This window comes from Oncorhynchus clarkii, chromosome 9, assembly GCF_045791955.1.
Source record: "Oncorhynchus clarkii lewisi isolate Uvic-CL-2024 chromosome 9, UVic_Ocla_1.0, whole genome shotgun sequence".
Taxonomy (NCBI): domain Eukaryota; kingdom Metazoa; phylum Chordata; class Actinopteri; order Salmoniformes; family Salmonidae; genus Oncorhynchus; species Oncorhynchus clarkii.
Window position 1 is genome coordinate 28,798,193 of NC_092155.1, and position 13,228 is coordinate 28,811,420.

At 44.0% G+C, this 13,228-nt stretch overlaps 1 protein-coding gene across 1 annotated transcript; it reads right to left on the minus strand.

Moving 5' to 3' along the window:
* Window positions 1–826: 826 nt before the first annotated feature.
* LOC139417197 (somatostatin receptor type 1-like) lies at window positions 827–1,942 on the minus strand. Its single transcript, XM_071166445.1, has one exon. It carries the CDS (start codon window positions 1,940–1,942, stop codon window positions 827–829), a length of 1,116 nt encoding a protein of 371 aa, XP_071022546.1.
* Window positions 1,943–13,228: the final 11,286 nt, after the last annotated feature.

The window sequence follows — 13,228 nt, forward strand, 5'->3', positions numbered from 1 at the left end:
TGTGTGTGTGTGTGTGTGTGTGTGTGTGTGTGTGTGTGTGTGTGTCAGAGGAGCGTTCTGCCTCACGGAGCCCATGTGAAAAATGATCACAACTGCTTTCTAAGCTGACTGACTGCAGTTCCTTTCGAAAAAAAATGTGGAGAGTATTTTTCTGTGCTACTGACAGAGTTAGAATGTCAAAACCATCAGTGAACCGTTCTTTTCAAAACATGATCACCACACTTCCAAATGAAACATTTATTTCAGCTTGGCTATTTGCAGTTGTCCCTTTGGGCTGCTTGCATGTATGTGTTTGAGCAAGTGAAAGCAACAGAGAGAACACAGCAGCCCCAAAGATCCAACCCCAAATAAATAAATACATAATTACATATATAGCATATACAGTACAATAAATAGGTTTACAGACAGAAGGACATAGGTCAAACAAACACATGTGCTCTAAACTTCGGGTAGAAGACCAAGTCAAAATGATAAACTTGTCATAGCTGCACCACCTCAGTATGAGAAACCTCATTGGACTTGGCTTGTAGTCAGTCAACCATCACACTGACATCTAGCATCTCTATTTTGTGCATACAACCTCCTGTGCTACACAGTCAAATAATGCTCTTTATCCAGCGGGAAAAACAAAGACCATATGACTGTCGCACTTCAGAGCAGCAGGGAGTATGTGAACATGCCACTTTATTTTCAAAGACATGTGTCGTTCTCATCCACCACGGGCCTCACTCATTGTTCATGTGTGGTGTCATTCGTTGTCATACGTTGCTATCCCATCATTCGCCGTGTGGCATTGTATTTTATCATCTACAACTATTGACTCCCGTCACAGTGTAGTCGTGCGTGACGTGCATGTCCCATTCCGGAACACCATACCAGATGCCAGACATTCCTTAGGGAAGTCTTTCTGTCCATTGGTGGCCTGTCTCTTCAGAGCTACGGCACGGTAGTCCACCTGTTCTCCATCCAGCCCAGACTCCAGCCAACGGAAACACACAATCCTCTGGAACGACCGCCGGAAGTTATCGGACACGAAGCCGTAGAGGATGGGGTTGGCGCCGCTGTTGGCGTAACTCAGGATGACAAAGAGCTGGGTGACCATGGCGTCCGGGGGGCGGTGGAACACGCTGACCAGCTGTACGATGTAGAAGGGCATCCAGCAGAGCACGAAGACCGCCACAATGCACAACACCATCCGCGTGATCTTTTTCTCTGAGCGCCTTCGCTGCAGCCAACCGGCTTTGAGCCCGACCGCACGCATGCGCGCCACCATCAGGCAGTAGCAGAGGCAGATAGCACCTACGGGAAGCAGGAAGCCGAGCAGGAAGGTGTACACCACAAACGCCACTGACCATGCAGCCTCAGGCCACAGGAAGTTGCAGTCCACGCCGCCATCCTGCGCCGGGACCGTGTCAGCAAAGATGATGATGGGAAGGATGACGAGGAGCGAGAGGCCCCACACGCAGACGTTGACCACCTTTGCCACGGTGGGACGGCGGTAGCGGGCAGCCTTGATAGGGTGAACCACGGCCACATATCGATCCACGCTCAACACCGTCAGACAGAAGATAGATGTAAACATGTTGATGCCGTCCACGCTCAACACCAGACGGCACATGAGCGAGCCAAACGGCCAATGACGTACAGCCGCTGAAGTCGCCAAGAACGGAACACTCAACATAAACAGTTCATCTGCAATTGCCAGATTTAATATATAAATATTGGTGGCAGTTTTCATCTTGGCGTATTTGAGGATGACATAGATGACCATGGCATTGCCTGTAAGACCCACACAGCAGACCAGTGCGTAGATGGAGGGGATGATGATCTTACTGGCATCAAGTTCCTGGTCGTAGTCCTCATAGTCTAGGCTGGAGTTGTAGGGAAGGCCGGTGGGGTATTCTGGGTAGTCACCGGACCGGTTGGTGGCCATGTTTTCCATTTGACCAGTTTTCCTCAGTTTTTGCCTCTCCTAGGCCCCTTGGAACTAAGATGCGACTTCGTGTGTATGTTTTCCTATTCAGTCCAGTCTGTCATACCTACGGATTTGAGTCTCTCAGTCCCATTATAGAATATAGTACTCTTCTCAATGCTCTTAGCTGGCTCTCTGTTAACACCAAAGTGTTGCTTTAGTACAATGTATCATGGATCTCTGTTAAACTCCTTTCATAATTGGTTCAAAAAGAATGGATAGAGCAGAGTTGTTCTCACTATGGAACCCTGAAGTTCACTTCTGCTTTGTTCTGATTTTCTGGTGTTAATAGCTGAAGTGTCATTGACTTCCGTTATATTCCTTTGATAAATGGGTCAAAAAGGAGTGATGAAGGAGCAGTGGGAGCGTGAAAGATCCTATTTTTTGTAGCGGTGCAGCTCTGAAGAGACAGGAGGGAATGTAATGTCTGTAAAGTGTTATTCTCCAACCTCACGGTCCACATGCAACATAGAGGGGGTTAACCTAAACCAAATCAGAGTCCTTGAGTCTCTCAATTCTCCTGTTGCTCTGTTTCTCATGGATTTCTCATTATAGAGCCCAGCCTTGGTAGTTTCTACTCTCCACTGACTGAAGCAATTTGTGTCCTTAGGCTGAAACGCCCTCATCCACGGATGAATTCTTGGCAGCCAAATGTGTAACATTCCATATTCATTCACAAATAAACTCACATCTTACTACCCATCTGTTTGCAGGTGGTGAAATCAGGGCGAGGTTTCTGGGTCTCATTCAAACACAAGGAACCTCGGCAAGGGAGAACATTCATTTCTCTTGATTTAGAATGTCCTATTGGAAGGAATTGGACCTGGAGTGGTTGGGAGTTGCCCTGTTCTGTCTGGTTTATCCCAGCTAGCCGAATGGCACACTCATCAGGAGTGGTCTTTGGTAAGAGGTGCTGTGGGGAATTCTACACTTTCACCATTCCATGTTTCTGTTTCCGTGGTGATAGAGGGGAGCGGGTTCTCACGGGTGGTCATTCAGTCGCTACACCCCGGCTGAACAAGTACATGACAATTCCTGGCTTTGATACGAGCTCATCCCCGGGATACGTTTACACTCCCGTTTTCTTTGAGTCGGCTCCAGGGTGCCTGTAAGAAAACACAAAAGAGCAATCACTTGTTTATTCTGGAAAGGAACTCCAAACAAAACATGAGAAGAGCTCTGGCTCTAAGAACGCTGGGTTTTCACAAGAGGTAGCTATCACGTGTCAATAGCAATTAATGGCATTGTTTGTTCTTTCCATTCATGTTTCGCTTGCAGTTTGTGATTCATTTGAAAGACACGTTTTGCCCTTCGATAGCTGATTGAATACTGAGGCGTTGCGGTCTCTCTGCACCTGAACGGAACAGAAACTAGGATTCCATTTCGCCTCCGTATTCCCCAGATGTGACACCAGCATGACGTTCAAAAAATTCCCCGTCTTGTTTGTACAAAATGAAAAAGGTTCCAGCAGAAATGGTATGAGGGGGGAATACATCTGCCACATGTATCGCTTGGCTTGTTAGTATGTGAGTGTGTGCGTGAACCTATGCAAGGTCACTGCTCTCCTCGTCCAATTACAGCCGGATGCGAGAGGCAGAGAGACACCTTTGACACTTATTTACTTTCTGACAATGAGCAAACATCTAAGGAAAAAAGAAAGGCAAAAAATAAAACAGTTGAGATGTTCACGGCTGTCTAAACAAGAAAAAGGAGAAAAATATGGGAATATGGACTGAACAAACACCCTCTCCGCCTCCTTCTCTCTCCATCCTCCTTTCCATCCCTCTCCTCCATTCTCCAAACAACAGAACATCAAAAACGGGCCCAGTCTAATAGAAAGCAGGAAGCTAATTGCATTCGTGGCTGGAATAGGAAACGTTGTTTGAATGCCAGTTTTCCTCTATTACGGTAGTCAGGGGAGGGGGCAATCATGGTTCATCTAAAAGTCAACTGAAAGCACTGTGAGTAGAATAAATAAATATAGATAAATATGCCGTTTAGTAGACACAGAATACCACAGAATACCGAAAGTAAAGCGAAATGTGTAAACAATGTGTCTGATATGTCCAGGAGCGTGAACCGCATAGATATTGTGATTGTGTCACCTGTTGCGGCTTTAAAGCTGAAGCTATACACTGAGTATACAAAACATTAGGAACACTGGCTCTTTCCCCATGACAGGCTGACCAGGTGAATCCAGGTGAAAGCTATGATCCCTTATTGATGTCAATCGGTGTAGATGAAGGGGAGGAGACAGGTTAAAGAATGATTTTTAAGCCTTGATACAATTGAGACATGGATTGCGTAAGATCTAAGTGCTTCTGAACGGGGATATGGTAGTAGGTATCAGGCGCATCGGTTTGTGTCAAGAACTGCAACGCTGCTGGGTTTTTGGCGCTCAACAGTGTATGAAGAATGGTCCACCAAACGACATCCAAAGTAAGGGGTGCAATTCAATATTAGGAAGGTGTGCCTAATACTTGGTATACTCACTGTACATCTGCTGTGTGTGTGTGTGAGACTGCGTGTGACACTGCGTTGTGTGTGTGTGTGTATATATTTAGGTGTCTACCTATTTATGACTGTCTAGTGTCTGTGTGAGTGGCAGGGAGAGAAGGATCAGTACAGATAAGAAGAGAGCATAAACACTGGGGCTGTATTGCTGATCTTTATCACCAACTGTCTCAAATCATTTATTGTTTATTTTAGTGTCACCTTCTTCCCTTCCGTGTTGCCTGAGTCATGGTGCCAATTTGTCAATGGTGATGATATCTACTCAATGTGGTGCTAGACTGTCGAGCCTGCTTAACAGGGTTGAGCTGAAGGTATAGGGTGAAGTTGCCCCTAGACTGATTTCAAATTAGTACGTTATTTTTAATCTAATAGTTAAGGTTAGGATTTGGGCAGGGCAATCTGATCTTGTACCCACAGCGGAGTGGTAGAACATGATGCACTGTCTGGGATGAAGCGTAGATATAGGTTAACTAGAACAGGACGAGAAATAATTAAGATCTTGGATTAGCAATAGAGGCTCTACTCTCTTAGAGAAAAAGGGTTACAAAAGGGTTTTGCGGCTGTCCTCGTAGGATAACCCATTTTTGGTTCCAGATAGAACCCTTTTTGGTTTCAGGGAGAACTATTTTGGGTTCCAAGTAGAACCCTCTGTGTAAAAGGATTCTACCTGGAACCAAAATATTTCTACCTGGAACCAAAAGGGGTTCTTCAAAGGGTTCTCCTATGGGGACAGCTGATGAACCCTTTTTGGTTCCAGATAGCACCAGAGTGTATTTCTTCTAAGGGTGTATGCAGGGCTTTGAAGGGGAAGACTGACGTCAAGCGCTCGAAAGCAAAGAGAGTCTTTATGCCGAGCTTGTTCTCTGAACACTCAGCAAGACAGATGTTGATGAATGTAGGAGAGGAGAGAGTGAGGGGAGACAGACAGCTGGAGAAGAGAGGATAAGAAGCCTGCGTCGAGCAATGATAGAAGACAGAGAGCGAGAGAGAGAGTGCGAGAGAGAAAAAGATAGAGAGCGAGAGAAAACACAGAGAAAAATAGAGGGAGGGTGAGATTAAAACAGCAGGAGAAAGACACATGCAAATGGTGTAAATGCATGAGGGAGAGGGCAGAGAGAGAGAGAGAATGGCTGAGCAAGAGAACGCAAGCAAGAGCGAGACAAACAGCAGTACAGAATGACATGCAAAGGATATTTTTTTCATGAGGGAAAGAGAAAGGCTGTGAGAGAGAGAATGAGAGAAAGAGAGCAAGAAATGAACAGCATCAGGTCCCAGCTGGACAATATCTCACATCCTGTAGAACCCAACGTGGATTAAACCCCAAGCTCTGAGACACGATAGTAGAGGGCCACAGTTAGACAAGGGCTTCAACACTATTCCTGATGACCAATAGAACTCAGAGACTCTCCTGCTACACTGGGGTCGACACAAAGTCATGCATCTACTACCTTATCACTACTACCCCCATGCAGGATACATTAAGACCATTGCATATAAGAATTTCTCTCCTGCTGTTTCTCTCACTCTCTCTCTCTCTTTGCCTTGCTCACCCCTTACTATTTCTCCGTCACTCCTCTCTCACCTCATCTCTCTTCCCCTGCTCTTCCATCTGTCTCCCTGTTCCTCTATTTCTTCCAACACTCAATTTCTCTCCCCGTTTCCTTCGTCTCGTGCTTTCCTTTCTCTCTCTCTCTCTCTCTCTCTCTCTCTCTCTCTCTCTCTCTCTCTCTCTGTCTGTCTGTCTGTCTGTCTGTCTGTCTGTCTGTCTGTCTGTCTGTCTGTCTGTCTGTCTGTCTGTCTGTCTGTCTGTCTGTCTGTCTGTCTGTCTGTCTGTCTGTCTGTCTGTCTGTCTGTCTCTCTCTCTCTCTCTCTCTCTCTCTCTCTCTCTCTCTCTCTCTCTCTCTCTCTCTCTCTCTCTCTCTCTCTCTGTGTGTGTCAAAGCAGAGTGACGCTGCTCCTGAAATTGGAAGTTCAATCCACCTTGACTCCCAGGACACGGGCAGTAGAATCCCTCAGTAGCACAGATCTCTGATTGTGTGTCCATCGGAGTGTGCTAAAATGACCACCTTTGAAGTTGACAGGCAATGTAATGGTGTTTTATGTTCCCGAATGGACATTGTATTATCATAAACTATCCGAAAGGCAGTGCAGGATTTGGCAATGGCTAGCTGGTCAAGGCACAGCACAGATGATACAAATATACCAATACCGTCAAAGTCCATGTTGATCTTTCATTGAGCAGTACATCGTTAGTCATGTCTATAGTGCTTTTGAAATGCTAAATGAGTTGTGTGACACAAACACACACACACACACTGGTTCATTACCATACCTCCATAGCAGCTCTAAAGGCTTATTTCCTTTCGCGTCTTGCATAATTCTATTTGCTTTGGAAAATAAATGCTACAAAAGGTCATATCTCCTGCTTTAATGATTTTCCCCCTTCATTTTTTTCTCCTACTACTCAATTTAGGACCAAATTGGCTTCTAGCCACATCATAGTAGTACATACGAAATTGCTCCTTCATAAATGTTCCCTGTATTTTGTTATAATCAGGTGGGCAGATTACAAAGTAGTGGGAAAACGAACTGTGGGGAGAAAATAACTATATTAAGGGACGTTCATTTGTACACGCCGCATGGTTCCACTGGCTTAAGGTACTCTGTGAGCCTCGGGCCTTTTCTCATCTCATGTACAATATCTGCATTTCACAACACAGAAAAGTGCTGTGATTCAATATAGAAAAAAAGCTCAGCCTCCCGAGTGGCGCAGTGGTCTAAGGCTAGCTGTGCCACTAGAGATTCTGGGTTCGAGTCGGGTCGGGCGCAATGCACGCTGACACGGTCGCCAGGTGTATGGTATTTTCCCCGAGTCCGTACGGGAGTTGCAGCGATGAGACAAGACTGTAACTACCAATCGGATACCATGAAATTGGGGAGAAAAAAGGGTAAAAAAAAATGAATATAATAATAATAATTATATTAAATACTAAATAAAAGCTCAGTCAGGTCACTGGCGTAACGCAGTTTCTCTGGACCCCCGCAAGGTCGTAGTTCATCTCCCCCCCACTAAAGATGATAATCTGTTTGCATCTGCCAATTTATTGTCTGTCCAGACGACCTGTCCCCAGAGCTTCCGATACAGTTCATCTCTTTCTGTAATACAGTATGTTGATGCCACCAATTAAGGAGAATGAGAGGCTCAATAAAAGATGTTGCAGAACTGTTGTATTTGAATCTCTTCTGCCCAGGTTCCCTGATGTCGCTGCGGCAATCAAGCTGTTCTTACCATCGATGTAACTGTCGCTTCTGAGGACAGATTGTTTTCTAAACTAAAACTCATAAAGAACTATTTATTCAGCATTAGGCTTTCGGTCTGATATGCGCTTTTGATCACTTAAGTAAACTCCACTCACTGCCCCTGCGTCGGCGTAGCCTTGACCACAACATTTGTGGACCGATATCTCCTTATATATATTCAATTATTTTTTTATATTTTTTTATCATAATTTCAAGGCCTGAGACACTTTTCCAGTCACATTCCCGAAGTCCCTCAACAAACACGTAGCTTACTTGTACATAAGGTTTGTGAATGACTTTTTAAAGGGTTACTGTGTCCGGTACTCTCTCTACAGTGTTAGAAGGACGTGGAATCGATGTAAACACTATCCTCTGATGTCTTTATAGAGCAATCAGAAAGGGAGAAATACATGGCGTGAGAAAGCCTCTCTGACATTGTGTTATTTCATAAAAGTCTGTTTGAGGGCATGCGTCTGTGTGTTTAGAAGTGCATGTCTGTGCACGCGCCCGCATCCTTTGTGCTGCTGGTTGGCGATCAGGGTCTTGACAAGGAAATTGCATTCTCTCCCTCATCCCGCCGTCGAATGACAAGCACTAAGAAGACAATGAAAGAGAGCCGGAGAGCACACGCTGTCTTCCTTCCTGTTATACATGCTTTCATTCTAATAGGCCGGTGACAAGTTGAAGTCTTGAAATGGAGACATGACATGACAACATGAGACATAGTCGTTGAAGTGGAACTGGTCTCTCTCACAGTGAAGTATTGGCTTAATCCTATTTTCTTCATTCTCCTTGTTCTTATTGGTCTGGAGCATATCCCCATCCACAGGGAAGAGTTGTCACATGACATGCAGGTCGGTGGTTAATTTGCAAGACTCCACATGTATAAACGCAAAGTACCTTTTTCAATGCGTTATTTTTGGGGGTATTTATCATTACTATAGTCTAATTGAAATATAACTGAATTCTTGATTGAATTGTGAGAGATGTGGTTGACAATTTTGGCAAAAATCTTGGACCGCCAAGATCAATTCCAATTCCTCTCTGTCTTCAACTGCGTTACATACTGAAATGACTTTGAAATTATTTTGGGCTGTACATTTTCCAGTACAGGATTTTCTGATTCCAAAGTCATATTAGTCAGAAGATAAGTTATCTAGATGTGCTGTAGAATGAATGAAATGCACCTGAAATTAATTTCATATTTTGGTGCAGTGGCACCTTCATTTGATGTCAAACATGACATTTAACCTTGCTAACCAACCACATATTATGTACTGTAGTTAGGCAAATAGAGAAGCTATATACCAAGTCAAGTTGATGGTCTGAGAAGGGTACCTTCAAGATAGATGTAGCTATACAGGTCTCTGATCAGAGCATTTCATAACTGAGTAAATAAAGTAAAAAACATATTTCAAAAAACATTTCAAAAACAAACACTATATGCAAGTCTCACTCACTCTTTTTAAGTAATATCTATGCGCACGACACCATGGATTTTTCTAGGACACTGTCAGAAGTAAGACACTGTAGCTTGAGCCTGTCTTGTTGTTTGAGCTGCTGTCTATCTACAATGTCCTGTACACCGTTACCCAGTCAAGCTCTTCACTCCGCAGCATGGCTGTCTTTCACAGACCCATATATTACTGTCACTGATTCAGCTCCTCACTGACGACGCTCGCACCATATCAAACTACCCACACAGTATCAAATACCACAGACTTCCGTAGACTCACTCTAACGTCACAGAGCTCAAACTCAGTATCCTACACCATAGATTCACTGTCATGTCACAGAAACCAAACTCAACACGAGCAGCCCTACGTTACAAACTACAGTTCTGTCATAAACCATTTCCAATTTCCATGGACACTGAATCAGACATAATAATGTAGACATTATTATTATTATAGACATAGACACTAACAGTAAATCATCATTCATGTTTACAGACCACAAACTCACTGTCACTGACCACAGGTATATGTGGTGTAGATCATCAGTCTCATAATCATATTACATAGTCCATGGACCATAACTTCCCCATTTCCAGGCTCACTATCAGAATCCATGCAGGTTCAGTCTTAGCCTTGGAACTATGTCCGCAATCATTCGTATAATCAACTGCCCACAGAGCTACTGTAGGCTACATAATGTCTGCATGATCATACGCTATGATGTGGACAGTCCCTTTTGGATTGTGCCTGCTAGTGTTCATCATATCAAGGATGTGCCTACGGAAATAAGTAACCCCCACCATGTTATACAATGGGGACAGCTCCTCTGTTGTTGAGTGAGCAAGTATTGCACAGTGCACCTAATCAATCAATAACTGTGAGGCATCAATTGATGAATTATCTTAAAATAGTACATTTCTGGTTCAGTTGCAAAGGGGCATTTAAGCAGCCTACAGAGCGTACATCCAAATGAAAGGATCCACTTAGCTGTGAGTAAATTAAATAGTGGATAGTATATGAGGAATGAGAATACAGATAAGTATTCAACGAAAGAGACGCATAGAGTATTTTTAACCTTTTGCCCCTTCCCCCTGCTCTCTCTCTCTGTGTCTCTCTCTCTCTCTGTGTCTCTCTCTCTCTCTCTCTCTCTCTCTCTCTCTCTCTCTCTCTCTCTCTCTCTCTCTCTCTCTCTCCCTCCCTTCTCCTCCCTTTTTGAAAGCATCCCTCTGACGTTGTGTAGATTGTCCAGAATCACTTGAAGGATTTTGAATAATTCATTATTCAAATAAATAAACAATTTGCTTATTTGGCCATGTCCATAACTAGCGTCAAAGTAGGGACACGATAACATGAAGGGGCCACTCCATATGTTGGTTGAGTGTCTGATTCGGTTCCCGTGTCTGGGTAATGCAGCAGTACTAGCCTTGACCATTCACATGTGTTGGGTATTGGTACATCCATTTATCATGATGTCACGTGCATCTGAGAGGCTGACGACATGTCATCATTTATGGATTTATTTGACTGATCGATCATGGATGTTTTTTGCAGATGAGAATAGCACATGCTATGAATTTTCTGTTTTTCTGATAATGTTTGTCTGTGTTAAGAAATGTTTATTGTAGGGACAAGAACATGGGGGATAGGGGGGGGGGGGGGGATTGTTCTCATTACCTAATTATTTCAGTCCTAATGAACAAACCAAATGGCCATCATTTGCATTTAATTTGTGTGTGCCGGTGTTACTGTCAACATCGTCAACAACATTGTTGTCATCTGGAATAATCATATATTAAACTGTATTGACAGCTACAGAAAAGCGAATTAACTGGTTCCTTTTGTCTGGTGTAACTAGATCAGGGTGGGAAATGATATTTTTGTTCCACCAGCCGCAGGGGCTCGTGGATGCCCACATTTTACCAGTCACTACAAAGTTTTACCAGCCACATGATAAATCACAGAAAACACATGCTCATGTTTTGTAATATTAAAACAACGTTAATTGAGTGGTTTGGAAATTGAATGAAAGTGATTTCAAAGAACACAGAATATGACAGACAGACAGACAGTAGTGGAAATCATACTGTGCTCTATACCTTTTCCAGCGGGCAAGGTCACGATATGACATAATATGACATGGCGGCTTGGTGTTTGCATCGCTTGCGGGTTTGTGTTTGCACAGAAATATGTTAATGCATGCATCTTCCTTTTATGTGATGACTGCATCATATTGACAGTTCTCTGTATAATTCTACTATAACCATACAGAAAACATCTTACAATTGTTGACTGTTAAAGCATCATATTAATAAAAGTACCAAACTGTATTTAAATCCTCCCTCCCTACATTGATAATGATTTAAACCTGCTGATTTATACCATTTACACCTGCCTGATTACATGCATCATTCATCCTTATCTTGTCCTGAACGTTCCAGTTTTCACTTGTAAGATCTGATAAAAAATAGTTCACAGTGCGTGTTTTAATAATCTTCATCTGTCAAGAAAATGTGGGCACAATCAGAATGAGGACAAGATCAGGACAAACTATGCATGTTAGAACCAGGTATAAACGTGGCTATAGTGTATATACATAATGTAACTGCAACATACTGTACTTCTAGTATTTTCCTGGAAGCATAAGAGAGGAGAGACTCACCGTATCCAGGTAGCTGAGCACTGTCAGAGTCCCATCCCAGTCAGCCTGTTCAAGTCACTGATGGAGATGAGGGAGAGGGAAAACAGAAAGAGAAAAAAAAACTCCTCTCCTCCGTTCTCTTGTTCTCGCTCTCCAGTGATGGATAAGAAGGTGGAAGACCTGTGGAGAAGTGTGTCTTCACTCTCACTCCGTCCATTAGCCGCTATCCTCAGTCGCTGTTTCGGTCTCCAGCGCTCTCCCCTCTCTCTCGTTTTCAATCTGTGGGTCTCGTAGCTTACGCACTAACATGCTCTACTCTCTGTCTCTGTCTCTCTCTCTCTCTTACCATCCCCCAAGTCACTACACACTTATCTCTGTCACTCTTTCCCACACACAATCATTTATGTGTCGGGGGCTAGGATCAGTCTGTTATGGTGTAATTCTCCTGTCTTATACGGTGTCCTGTGGGAATTTAGGTATGCTCCCTCTAATTATTTTTCTCTCCCTCTCCTCCCGGAGAACCTGAGCCCTGGGACCTTGCCTCAGGACTACCTGGCCTGAAGACTCCTTGCTGTCCCCAGTCCACCTGGTTGTGCTGCTGCTCCTGTTTCAACTGTTCTGCCTGCGGCTATGGAACACTGACCTGTTCATCGGACGTGCTACCTTGTTCCGGACCTGCTGTTTTTGACTCTCTCTACCACACCTGCTGTCTCGAACTCTAAATGCTCGGCTATGAAAAGCCAACTGACATTTACTCCTGAGGTGCTGACCTGTTGCACCCTCTACAACCACTGTGATTATTAATATTTGACCCTGCTGGTCATCTATGAACTTTTGAACATCTTGGCCATGTACTGTTATAATCTCCACCTGGCACAATCAGAAGAGGACTGGCCACCCTTCAGAGCCTGGTTCTTCTCTAGGTTTCTTCCTAGGTTCCTGCCTTTCTAGGGAGTTTTTCCTAGCCACCATACTTCTACATCTGCATTGCTTGCTGTTTGGGGTTTTAGGCTGGGTTTCTGTATAGCACTTTGTGACATCTGCTGATGTAAGAAGGGCTTTGTAAATACATTTGATTTACTTTGAGTGGCTTTCAGCCCATCAGTGGGTATTTTTGCCACTGGCAGCTCACATTTGTTGGAGTGAGCCCACTCTCTCTCGCTCTGCTTTCTCTACCCCCCATGTGTCTGTATTTTTTTTCTGAGAGGTTGCTTACTTCTCATGCATTCAGGTGGACTAGCAGGAGATGTGGGAAACCACAGGTAGGCATAGGATGAGGGAGCCTACCACTATACTGTAACACTCAGACTCAGACCCCGTCTCTCTCTCTGAGGCCTCATTTATTGA

Excerpts from the sequence above, each read along its gene's own strand:
- LOC139417197 (XM_071166445.1), bottom strand. The coding sequence starts at position 1,942 with ATGGAAAACATGGCCACCAACCGGTCCGGTGACTACCCAGAATACCCC.